The sequence below is a fragment of the Physella acuta genome, unplaced genomic scaffold (assembly GCF_028476545.2).
Source record: "Physella acuta isolate Inbredline_101_S28 unplaced genomic scaffold, ASM2847654v3 ptg001544l, whole genome shotgun sequence".
NCBI lineage: Eukaryota > Metazoa > Mollusca > Gastropoda > Physidae > Physella > Physella acuta.
The window spans coordinates 105,001-118,715 of record NW_026733059.1 but is presented as its reverse complement, the minus strand read 5'-3'; the positions used below and the strand labels follow the sequence as shown (position 1 = coordinate 118,715).

General features: G+C 41.1%; 1 protein-coding gene across 4 annotated transcripts in view; it reads right to left on the bottom strand.

The window, feature by feature from the left end:
* The window catches only part of LOC131928771 (synaptotagmin-7), a 96,965-nt gene that overhangs the window by 9,887 nt on the left and 73,363 nt on the right, over positions 1–13,715 (bottom strand). For all 4 annotated transcript variants that reach the window (XM_059284891.1, XM_059284895.1, XM_059284893.1 and 1 more), the window contains exon 3: positions 7,527–7,696. In XM_059284891.1, coding sequence (XP_059140874.1) covers positions 7,527–7,696 — 170 coding nt within the window. The remainder of the gene's footprint in view (positions 1–7,526; positions 7,697–13,715) is intronic.

Here is a 13,715-nt window from a genome sequence, read left to right as displayed (position 1 = left end):
TAGTAATCGAGCTGATCAACCTATCCTTTTATTTATAGAAACATAAACTCTACTTCACCCGCTTTAACGATTGACAGGTCCGAAATTGTATCTCTCCTGAATCTAACCAAACTATTCCACACAACCCCACTCACAAACTACTCAACACACAACCCCACTCACAAACTACTCAACACACAACCCCACTCACAAACTACTCAACACACAACTCTACTCACAAACTACTCAACACACAACCCCACTCACAAACTACTCAACACACAACCCCACTCACAAACTACTCAACACACAACTCTACTCACAAACTACTCAACACACAACCCCACTCACAAACTACTCAACACACAACCCCACTCACAAACTACTCAACACACAACCCCACTCACAAACTACTCAACACACAACCCCACTCACAAACTACTCAACACACAACTCTACTCACAAACTACTCAACACACAACCCCACTCACAAACTACTCAACACACAACCCCACTCACAAACTACTCAACACACAACCCCACTCACAAACTACTCAACATCCTGCCCAACTTGATGATTACAGTTTCTCCTTTTGGGACTGACCAGTAAAGTACCCAACTTAAATTCTATATAAAATATAACAGCTATAACATATAACAGCTAGTGGGTGGTTACACCCTAGGGAGGGGAAAGAAAGTGCAGGTCACTGAACACTAATGGGAATACAAGTCAGTGGTAGATAAAGAAAGACAAACAGACGTCTCCGGATAGAGCTACCATTGTTTGAAAGTTCAACTCTGTATAGTACAAACACGTCTCCGGATAGAGCTACCATTGTGTGAAAGTTCAACTCTTAATAGTACACACACGTCTCCGGATAGAGCTACCATTGTGTGAAAGTTCAACTTAAACTCTGTATAGTTTACGGAGCAAAATATATTATGCCCTTAACAACGGTTTCCTCCAATGACGTCACGCACTCCTGTAAATATTTTGGACAGAACTTACACAATGTGTCATGCTACGCCATAGCCAACCCCCCCCCCCCCCCCTCCCTCCACATCCGTCACAATAAAGGAGAAAAATAGCTTCAGTTTTTATAATAGATACGATGATATATTCGCCTGTGTAGTTTTCATGATGGGCAAATAATCGAAGTACTTGTCCCATCTATATAAGAAAAATAACTGCCAGAGCCTTAACTCAAGAGTACACAACTCTAAACTACTTGTTTTTTTTGAGTAGCCAGAACAATTTATGAAAACAGAGGTTATATTCGAATATTAGTTTTAAAAAAAACGCGTTACATATCCCGTTTGAAGAATACTTTTAAAAGTTCTCCCGTACAATTTTTTTTTGCATTTCCAATTTGAACAGAATTATATCTCCCCCCCCCACCCTCGCCCCGCCAATTGATGTTTATCCAACACGACAGTTTTGCTAGCATCCAAATCCACCATCCATTATCTGCCTCCCCGGTTGGTATGATAAAAACTGGAAACATCGACACAATTATCAATTGATGAACAGGATTCATCTGTCACGGATGTCAAGATGGACTGGAGACAGACTGGCAGACGGCATTCATAATTCATTCCTTTTTCTAATTTAAAACAACCTCCACTTTAGAAAAAAAAGTGCGGTTATTATAATACAATGCGAATGTTAGGGACAATAACATTAACATATTCACTATGAGAATGATTTTTATTGTTTTGAGAAAAAAAAATCGAAATTCTTTGACAACATGTTAAAATCAATTTCTGGGCTATAATTTAGATTATTGTATACATGTCTAAAACACACTTTACAAGGCACAGAAAATAAGAGTTTCAATCAAGATATATTCACAATCATGATTTAAAAAAAAAACAAAAGTGGGTGTAAAGATTTCTGTCCAGGTTTTTTTATAGACCAGCCACCAACTTACGACACAACCACATCACTAAACATCTATTATATGGTCTTTTTTTTGTCGCAAAACCGGCAGCCATTGCTAGCTTGGTTAAAAAAGATCAGAAGCATAATGTAAATCCCCTTCCCTGAACCGAATTCCCCGCGACAGTAAATCACCTTCCCTGAACCGAATTCCCCGCGACTGAAGCATAAAGTAAATCACCTTCCCTGAACCGAATTCCCCGCGACAGTAAATCACCTTCCCTGAACCGAATTCCCCACGACTAAAGCATAAAGTAAATCATCTTCCCTGAACTGAATTCCCCGCGACTGAAGCATAAAGTAAATCACCTTCCCTGAACCGAATTCCCCGCGACTAAAGCATAAAGTAAATCATCTTCCCTGAACTGAATTCCCCGCGACTAAAGCGTAAAGTAAATCACCTTGCCTGAACCGAATTCCCCGAAATAGAAGCATAAAGTAAATCACCTTCCCTGAACCGAATTCACCGCGACTGAAGCATAAAGTAAATCACCTTCCCTGAATCGAATTCCCCGCGACTAAAGCATAAAGTAAATCATCTTCCCTGAACTGAATTCCCCGCGACTGAAGCATAAAGTAAATCACCTTCCCTGAACCGAATTCCCCGCGACTAAAGCATAAAGTAAATCATCTTCCCTGAACTGAATTCCCCGCGACTAAAGCGTAAAGTAAATCACCTTGCCTGAACCGAATTCCCCGAAATAGAAGCATAAAGTAAATCACCTTCCCTGAACCGAATTCACCGCGACTGAAGCATAAAGTAAATCACCTTCCCTGAATCGAATTCCCCGCGACTAAAGCATAAAGTAAATCACCTTCCCTGAACCGAATTCCCCGCGACTAAAGCATAAAGTAAATCACCTTCCCTGAACCAAATTCCCCACGACTAAAGCATAAAGTAAATCACCTTCCCTGAACCGAATTCCCCGAAATAGAAGCATAAAGTAAATTACCTTCCCTGAACCGAATTCCCCGCGACTAAAGCATAAAGTAAATCATCTTCCCTGAACCGAATTCCCCGCGACTAAAGCATAAAGTAAATCACCTTCCCTGAACCGAATTCCCCGCGACTAAAGCATAAAGTAAATCACCTTCCCTGAACCGAATTCCCCGCGACTAAAGCATAAAGTAAATCATCTTCCCTGAACCGAATTCCCCGCGACTAAAGCATAAAGTAAATCACCTTCACTGAACCGAATTCCCCGCGACAGAACCGCCTAGTCATCTGGCAATTACAGAGTTCAAAGCACTCCAACCTGTCAAAAATATGGCTCAGACTTGACAACATTAAAAACACTCCTAGCCCCAGCGCATCAAAACGGATTCTCCGAAAGTTACAATTTCGTCTTCCAGCCATCACGTCAAGAGAAGGCCCGCAGCGAAGGTTATGAAAATAAAACTTGAGATATTTATCCACGTTCGTCCCATCGGCCGATGCAAATTGCGCGTAATCAATATCTCGCCGAATTTAGCTTTGTAAAATTATGGAAATGGCTATTTTTTTGGCTCACGTACAATGAACTTCGCTCTACTTTTCTGCTGGACTGAACTCACCCAGAAGGTTGTTGTAGAGAACAGTTTTGGAGCTCGTATTTCTTTCAGTAGAGCTGAACTTAAGACATACAACAAATAAGGTACTTTTTTTTTCAAATATAGGTAGACAAGTTTGGCAATCATTTGAGGTAAGATTTTTTTTTAAGGGGGTCGTACATGACGTCACACTTAATTCGGGTGAGAGGGGGGGGGGAGGCTTTTGGAATTTTGTGACGATGTGTGACAAGTGGGGGGGGGGGGGGGGGGGAGGGGAATAATTAAAGTGTTGCGTCACTCATTTGCATTTAATAAAAAAAATAATTATTAAAAAATTGAATTTAGTGATCCCCTCACAATTAAAAAAAATGACTTTGAAAAATGTCATAAAAGTGACAGCTGTGCCTAATCTAATATTTGCGGTGGGGGAAAATAAAATCTGATTTTAGGAGGGGGGGGGGGGGTCGGGGAAATCTGACTTTCTGTTATATGGGTGGTGGTGGAGCAGCGGTTAACATAAGCAAGAAAACTTGGCGGTATTTGTGGTTGACCGTAAACAACAAAAACAATATAAAAAAAAACAATACATGCTGTATAAACCAGCCACACTCGCTGCAAGTGTTTTCAACTTAGAGACAAAACGTGTGAGTCAAGAAATAGTTAGTTTGCTAAGAGTGCTCACACCCAGAGGCGGATCTAGACGAGAGGGTGCCGGCTACAGCCAGGATATCTCGCATCGTAGGTGCAGTAGAGTGATGTTTTACAGCTAACAAATACATATATATGCCATGGGAGTCATTAAGGGCTCACAATAATTTCCACCGTCAGTATCCGCACAATGTAGCAAACTTCAACTAGACTCTCGTCGCAAATGTCAGCAGACCAGACGAGTTAAACTCACGTGCTGTGAAGTTGTACTCACCAATAAAAAACGCCCTAAAGACAATTTAGGTCGGGTCACTATGCTGATGGACAAAAAACAACAAAGCTGAAACAACTAATTTAAAAAATGCCAGGCGACGGAAAAAAAAACAACAACAGCAAATAAAACAGCTATTAGATCACGATGCGTCTTTCAGGACCTAGAAATTCCTCAGCAGATTAGCTTTCCCTACCAGACGAACGACACAGATTCAAAAGCCATTAGGCGAAGTCGTGTGACCTCTTTATCTATTGATTGCGATTGTAGACGAGATGATTTAATTTCAGATTAAATACACACTGGTTTGGTTACAAAAAAAAATCATAAAAAAAAAAAATCACTGAGCTGTGGTGAGTTTAGCCGGAAGTTGAATCACGCATGTCCAGGAAATGTCCAGATGCAGCGGGGATATTTAGAAAAAAATCTGGTCATGTAGCTCTTGTGGTCATCCAGTTGGTGGTCAGGGGGGATTAGTGACCCACGTGACCGGCCTAGTGTAATCATACATACGGCACTCTCACAGAGGAGGTCATCGATTTCTACCTTAGAGCAAATGAGCGAGAAGAAATTCCGAGGAGGATGGCTGGAAGGAATAAGACAGAAAAAAAAGACAGACAGCAGACAATTGGGCAGACAGGAAGACGACTCACAGGCAGAAGGGGGGGGGGGGGGAACTAATGACAAAATGTTTAGCAGAAATCAGATCGGCGAGGCAGACGAGAGAACAACGTGGTTACATCAAGGACCGATGGAGAGAAGAAATCTTGGTATCAAAATGTCAAGCAAGAGGAAATATAAAAAAAAAAACAACAACAACAAAACATATAGACAGGGCGTCACTAGGTCGGGTGACATCCGGTGTGGCAACCCCCCCCCCCCTCCCCCCGCCAATGTACTAAAATAATATAGAATTTAGTGTCATCCTGATCTCCTATGTTTGTGCACTGTGCCTGATGATGTATATCATCATCATCTTTTGCCATTTGTGCCCATGACACATAGGGCAGATGAAGTAGAGCTAATCTGTTTCAACGACATCGACATACAAGGAGACAATGTGATCAGCACTATGCCCAGCCGCCTTTGTTTCCCTCCAATGATGTATACCACCTTAATTAATTATTAAACTAATTTGGAAAAGAAAACTTTCTCAATAAAATTACTGGTTCGCACTGCCCACCCCTTCTTCCCCTGCGTTAGACGTTACTGCGCAACGACACTCGCGCACATGCTAAGAAATATTCTAGAACGTTTGCCAGGCTTTCTGTTGACAACATCATTAACTTTTACTAAATAAACAAACTCTAATCCCGCTGTCAGATAAGCTACCGGTTCTTAAAAAGTAACCACGTGCGAGATAATCGTTTCTAGAATATTCCGAACAAGTTGAACGAAAGTAACTTGTAATTAAAGTTTTGACCCGAATAAAACATTACACCTGGTGAAATATACATAGAATGTTTGCAAGAATTGAATGAAAGGACACATAAATAAATTGAAATTTACTATTTAATGGGTATATGTATGCAGGAAAGACATATAGATTTTAGTCGAATGAAAGAAAAAATGTATCCTATAATTATTACCAAAATAAAGAAACAAACAAAGCAAATCTTACCCGATAATTTTTACACTAATTTCACCGACAAGGTTTAAATAAACCAAAGGAAATCTGCATTAGAAATATTACTAATAGAAAGAAAGGGGTTGAGCCAAACTTACTCTAGAATCTTTAGCCACATAATAAAATAGAAGAAACTTTAACTTGAATATTTGCCCTATCATTGAATCAAATGAAACTTATTGAGGGAGCTACCATCTCCTACCGAGCGCGTCCCCAGGTGGCGGATAGGGGAGAGGCCCTTAGATATGAGGGTTAGCTGTGAATACCAAATAAACAGCCGTGGACCAACTGGTTTGTGGTCATGGAGGATGAGGTGGGATATCCATTGGTTAGGATATCTAATACAAAAACATCTCATAAATCCAAGGAAATGACTTCAACGGCGAGCATGGGGCGCTATAACTCCAAACCCGGGCAGATGGGGCTCGTTAGCTGGGGACAGCAACCCATCTAGGAGAGACAACTCCAAAATCAAACAGCTACTGCCTTGTAGTTTGTTCTTGGGTGATCAAAGGCTATGGAAGCAAATCCAGAAAGAAAAGCAGGCTGAAGTCGGAGTCAACGGGCCATCTAGTATGGCGCATAACATGCTGGCACGCACTGCTTAATTTTATGATGGAGGAAAGAAATAGGACTAACAGAAGTGGCGTCCTGCCTGTGGAATCCCGCCGCGCAGGTAGGGGGCCGGGCTCTCCGCCTCGAAGGAGCCCACAAAAGCGAGCTGGTGGTTCCTCTATTCTTGCCTGGCCAGCCAGGGGCAAGGATCAGAAGGTAAATTAAAATTGGGGGAAAGAAACCACAACCGGAAATTTCGCTACACCCAAAAGAAATAAAAAGAATAATTAAAAACAAACAAACGCAAATGTGGTCTGTCACACACCCTCACTACATTAAAGACGACGGCTATTACAATTTAACACGAAAACAACAATACATAATCTTTCGACTCAGAACAGGCCACAACAGACTAAATCAACACATGCACAAAAAACTGAAGGTTGGGTGTAGCGAAATGTGCCCTTGTGGCAAGGCCCCGGAAAACACAGAGCACGTACTCCAAGAATGTACTCTGTATAGCCAGGCAAGAGGCAGACACTGGCCCCAGCCCACCCCACTCAGGGAAAAATTATATGGGACACCTGACAAACTGGAAACCACAGTCCGGTTTGTCCACGAAGTTGGACTTGTTGTCTGAATCCTCCACCATATTCAAAAATTAAGAACGAAGAAGAAGAAGAAAGAAGAATAGTTACCCAGACGAAACTTACCCTAGAATCTTTACCTCATCAATAAAACGAAACTTACCCTAGAATCTTTACCTCATCAATAAATAAAACAAAACTCACCCTAGAATCTTTACCCGAATATTAAAACAAAACTTACCCATTAATCTTTACCCGAACACTAAAACGAAACTTACCCTAGAATCTTTACCCAAATTATAAAACAAAACTTACCCTAGAATCTTTTACCCGAACAATAAAACCAAACGTACCCTAGAATCTTTACCCGAATATTAAAACAAAACTTACCCTAGAATCTTTACACGGCTGCAGATACTTCCAGAGCACCGGTGACTGCGAGAGGTCGACCTCGTTGAGCGGGATGTAGGTCTCGCCAATGGGGTCGTCCCTGCTGAACCTGTCGTAGTCGATGACCTGGAGGTACAGCGTCTTCTCCAACAGTTTGTTGTGAGGCCAGCCTGCAACAGACGGGAGCCGGTGTAACGTCGACTGCTGATGGGGGATTTATCGCCCGTGTAGGGTTGTTGTGGTGGTGTGATGGATGGTGTAGACTGGTTAACCGGATAGTTTTTTAGGGGTGTTTTTTATGAAGACACCGTATGAGTTTTGGTAGCGATGGATAATTTAAAAAATAAATTGATGAGGTGGTTTATGATCGTTACAGGACTTAGTTCGCGACCTATCTGGACTCGCTGGTTAAAAAAAAAATGTGTGTGTTAATAACAGAAAATACGGGTACAAACCAGAAAAGGGGATTTGGTAGCTTTGCAATATTCGAATTAACATACTGCTATCGTTGAAGTTTTAAACGATGCTCTGATGGGTATCTAACTCACGTTAGGGAAAACAAAGGCGGCTGGGTATAGTGCTGACCATACTATTCCCTTGTAAGCCGAGGTTATTGCAAGAGATGAACACTGCTTTATCTGCCCCATGTGTATTAGACACAATTGGGAAAAGATGATCGTTCAAATTTAGAATATTGAAAATGTACTGAAGTATAACAGATATTGCTTTAGGTTATTTTTCAATTTGGGTGTCAACGAAAGTTTTAGCTTCTGTAGATTCTCGTTAAGAAAAGGGATGCTTGCTAGTGTTTCAGTATGGGAAGAGTTTAAAAGGTAGGGTAAGGATTAGATTTATCATTTAGTCTTGGGTTGGCTTCTGGTATTGAGATAATATTTGGGTATGCCTTTATGGTTAGGTTTAATTCAATTTTCTAGTGTAGGTTTAAAGATAAGATGCGGCGTATGTATACATCTAACTTTAGGTTTAGACATGGATTTAGAAGAACCAGGTTAGGTTCAGCATTATGAACACAATGATTTTAAGGTTAGGGGTTGAAGCGGTTTATAAGCTGTACAAGAACCCAATTGCTATGTGACATCGCCTACAATGTCCTTGCCTTGTACGCTGACGTTAATAATTATATTAATAACATTACCCGGACATTTCCCAGGCTCTTACAAGTCGTCCCTGTCCTTGGCTAGCGGACATTTATTTTATCAGTATGCGGAAAATCCCCAAAGCTTTAACAAGCCACAATTTTTTTTATCATCCCTCTTCTTGACGATAACAGCAGATACCTAAAGCATACCCGCCATCCAACATCAGATAACAATGACAGATGAATGAGGACATGACAGCGACAATATGGCGCCCACTGCACAAACAAGGAGAAGATAATTAAAGCGAGCTCGGCGGCCATCGTATTGCCATAATTCACGTATCGGTTAATGGCCTGTCTCTGAGCATGCGCAGAGGATCGCGATGGGATGTATGATATGTAAACAAATGCTATTTTTAGCCTTGCTTGACCTTAATCTAAATGTTCTGAAGTAATCAAAAGGAATTAGTCGTTCATTGAACAGGAATCGTCAGAGTAAGCACAAGAAAATAGGCCAAAAAAAGAAGAAAAAATACAGTCTTTAGATTAAATATAAAGTACAAATGCTCGTTTGATGAAAATCAACAAAACATAACTAAATAACTAACAATTCCTTTAAAAAAACAACAAACAACAAATTATTGAATATATTAAAAGTATAAAACCCAAAATTTAGCTTTAAGAAAGTATATATTAAAAAAAAACTCTGCTGGTCAATTTAAAAATCTCGGCATTTGTTAACACACATATTGTTCCTGTTATCTAACATTACTCACCCCTTATAATGCTATCGATTGCCCTAATGGCTCATCATAATATCGCCCATTCCCCCCAAAAAATTCTCTTACGTACCCCCCTTCCATATTACCATAAACTCAGTTAATTCCTCTACCCTTCCTCATAATAATGCATTCCAGTTATTTTAAAAAACATTTTTCACCCCCACCCTCCATCAATTCACCCACACACAATCCAGCTAATACTCTCACTAATGCCTTCACACATTTTTTACTTTTCTTCACATACACTCATTCCCCACACACCCCACCCATTCTTCATACATACTCACACTTAATGCCTAACATACTCACTGTATTTCCCCCACATCCGCCCACCCTTTCCCCCCCAACTTCCGCCTACTTCCCCACACATTTCCTCACACACTTCCCCACACACCACACTGCTTTACCCACTCCCTATTACACACCTCTACATCTGAGTCAACAACCAAATAAATCCCTTGCAGTCAACAGCTAAATAAATCCCTAACAGTCAACAGCTAAATAAATCCCTAACAGTCAACAGCTAAATAAATCCCTTACAGCCAACAGCTAAATAAATCCCTAACAGTCAACAACCAAGTAAATCCCTTACAGTCAAAAACCAAATAAATCCCTTGCAGTCAACAGCTAAATAAATCCCTTACAGTCAAGATCCCTTACATCATGCTAATTCACGTCTTATATTTACCAATTCATTGTTAAGAACTACATTTAGTCATGTTAACATTTATGAAAAAAATAAAAAAAAAATAAAAATGTATCTCATTCAATGGAAACCATCAATCATTTTTAACACTAAAAACCTAGCTCACCACGCGAGCTACTTATCTATGATCAAAGTATAAAAACGCTTTTTATATTTAAAAAAAAAAGTTTCTTTATATTTATGTATCATCGCTTATGAATATTCATATTTCGGATAAATATGTAAATAAATACATCCATATACATATTAACTAGCAGCCCCATATGTATGTACATAAAAACCCAAAATGTGCGAGGGCAATGGTGATTTTTAGATAGATAACACAATGCAAAAATTATGAATAACTGATAGGATAAATGATTCATGCGTGGAGTGTGGAGTAATGAAGGGAGATAATCGTGAAATTCGGGGTCGCAAATAGCAGTTCCACAGCAGTAAAGAATAGAATAAAATATGGAAGGTTCTTTATAAGTAGTGTAAAGCATTTAATTTTAAAATAAGAATGGTAGAATGTAATGGTTTTGTATTTTTAGTTTCTGTAGTTAGTTTTTGGATTATGGAGGAGGTGGTATGGCCTTGTTAGGAGAATGTGTTAAGGAGGAGGGGTGGGTCTTAAGGTGGAAGGGTGTGTCTTAAGGTGGAGGGGTGTGTCCTAAGTCGGACGGGTGTGCCCTAAGCTGGAAGGGTGTGTCTTAAGGCGGGGTGTGTGTCTTAAGGCGGAGGAGTGTATCTTGTGTTGAAGGGGTTTGTCTTAAGGTAGAGGGGTGTGTCTTAATGTGAAGGGGTGTGTCTTAATGTGGAGGGGGCAGTGTTTCTTCCAGACTTTTTTCTCCGGGGGGCACTTGAAATTTTCGGGGGGGGGGGGGGGGGGCGGTAAACTTTCTTCGGGGTGGCGGACACTGTTAAAAGTATATATTTTCTGTATAAATTATATAAATTTCATTTCGTTCGGGGGGGGGGGGGGGGCGGTAAAAATTTTAGTTTTCTTAACTCTGAAACACCGACCTATATATTAAAGAAAAAACCCACAGAAAAAAACAATAACAACACAACTAAAATCTCAGCTAGCCGCTGTGTGATGTAGAGCTTTGTCAAAGGAAATGAATCTGAAAACCAAATCTAGTACTATCTAAATACTACACTATGGTTGTTTAGTCGTGGATATATCATAGTGTTATGTTTATTTATTAGGTCTCAGGGTTAGGTAGCTCAGTTCATGGACTGGATTAAAGCTAAGATTATAATAAAAAGATATTTTTTAGTACAAAAGATACTTTCAGCAAAAGCTATTTATAGAAACTACAACAATCGAAAAAAGAAACAGAGAGAACGAAATTGGGTGGATACGATCTTTTAGTCGATGCTCCTGTTCAGAAATCGATAGAAGTCGTCTGATAGAGAATAGGGGAACAAAGGGGAGGAAACAGCGACGACCAAACATTCAAATATCTTGTTTACTTCCCCTGATAGTTAGGCTGATCGATGGCAAGATGGCGGTTGGGTCTCAGATGAGAGATGTTTTGGTCTGTCACACTGATGAGGGGGGGGGGGGGTTGTGAGAGGATGTTTGGCTAGTCTGTAGGGGCGTATGTAGGGGAGTTTTTTTAGGGGAGTTTGTAGGGGAGTCTGGGGAGGTCAGTTGGGCGTCATGGTAGGAGTCTAAACGTGAGTCGGTAGGGGGAGTCTGTAGGTGGGAGTCGGTAGGGGCGTATGTAGGGGCTTATGTAGGGGGAGTCTTTAGGGGGAGTCTCTAGGGGGAGTCTGAAGGGGGAGTACGTAGGGGGAGTCTGTAGGGGGAGTCTGTGGAGGTCTGTAGGGGGAGTGGAAGGGGGAGTGGAAGGGGCAGTCTGTAGGGGAAGTCTGTAGGGGAAAGTCTGTGGGGGGGGGAGTCTGTAGGGGGAGTCTGTAGGGGGAGTGGAAGGGGGAGTCTGTAGGGGGAGTCTGTAGGGGGAGTGGAAGGGGGAGTCTGTAGGGGGAGTCTGTAGGGGGAGTCTGTAGGGGGAGTCTGTAGGGGGAGTCTGTAGGGGGAGTCTGTGGGGGAGTCTGTAGGGGGAGTGGAAGGGGGAGTCTGTAGGGGGAGTCTGTAGGGGGAGTCTGTAGGGGAAGTCTGTAGGGGGAGTCTGTAGGGGGAGTCTGTAGGGGGAGTCTGTAGGGGGAGTGCAAGGGGGAGTCTGTAGGGGAGTCTCAAGAGAAGTTTGTAGGGGGAGTCTGTAGGATATCCATGGGGCGTCGATATGGGCGTCAAAAGAAGTTCTGTAAGGGGAGTTTGCAGCGGCGTCTGTAGGAGCACTTGAAGAAGCGTCTCTTTGTCTAGTTTGTCTTCTTGAGCGTCTTTAGGGACTCCTTTCGAGAGATGTATATAGGTGTGTCTTTATATGAGCATTTAGAGGTGTATGTAAACCGTCTTTATGTTTGTATCCAAGGCGTCTTGACTTTAGCCTATAGGGTTATGTTAGGCTTTCAGGAGTCACTCTACAAGTTGAATGTGTAGTAGAGTCGGAACATAGTCAAACTGATTGTCTGAAATGTGTTTTTTCTTCTGCCCGTTACCTGATTTGCAACACCATTACTGTTATATATTTAGCATGGATCCGAATAAACCAAATCAGAAATGAGACTTCAGGGCAATTAAAAAGCGTGAAATATTAATTGAGTATTCTGATGTATTAACATCATAACATTGCTGAAAGGTTATAGTTAACTTGTAATAACCCCATACACAACCACACACAAGCCACGTAATTTCACTAAGATGTTCTCAGTACCATGACCTAATGCTACAGAACCGGGTGTCATCTCCACATAACTGTCGTCGATTCAGTAAAGATTGCCTCCCCCCTTTCTCTCTCCTTCATTCTCTCCCTCATCTCCCATTCATCACTATGAAGAATATTTCTCCGGGGGATAAATTTATTATGACATCCATTGTTGACCTGACACCGGAGGACATTAATTTAGTCGGGGTCAAAAGTCAACAGTAACCTTAACCAAGTGCCCGGCATCAGATTTTGTAGGACATTATAAAATGTTTAGCTGTCTTTACTAACTTTAAACTTCGTAGCAAATTTCAGCTGAACTTTCTATATTTTTTCATTCTATAAAGATAGTATCACATGACTTTAGTTTTGTAATGGCAACTCACTTTAAACATTATATAAAAAAAGTTCTATTTATTATCAGGGTACCAGCAACTCACATAATACTAATGTAAAGAATACAGTCCGACAGTGCGAAAATGCGAAAAAAAAACCCGATTAACCCCAAGAATTTCTCCGAAACGAAAGAAAAAAAAATTCTATTTATTATCAGGGTACGAGCATAGTACTAATGTAAATAAATACAGTCCCACAATGCGAAAATAAGGAGAAAAAAAAAGATTAGCCCCAGGAATTTCTCCGAAACGAAAGATAAAAAAAATGTCCCAGATCTGGTCGATGTACCCCCAGCCTTTCAATCAGACGTCCCTATTGTGGCTCGTACGGTGGAGACCGGCATTAACCCCGTAATCTTTCGGCTCCCTGCCTTTCTGAAAGGTCAAGGCCGGAAAAAAACCGGTCTTATATTGGCTAGGGGTCGGGTCGGATATTCTGTTGAGCTAACTT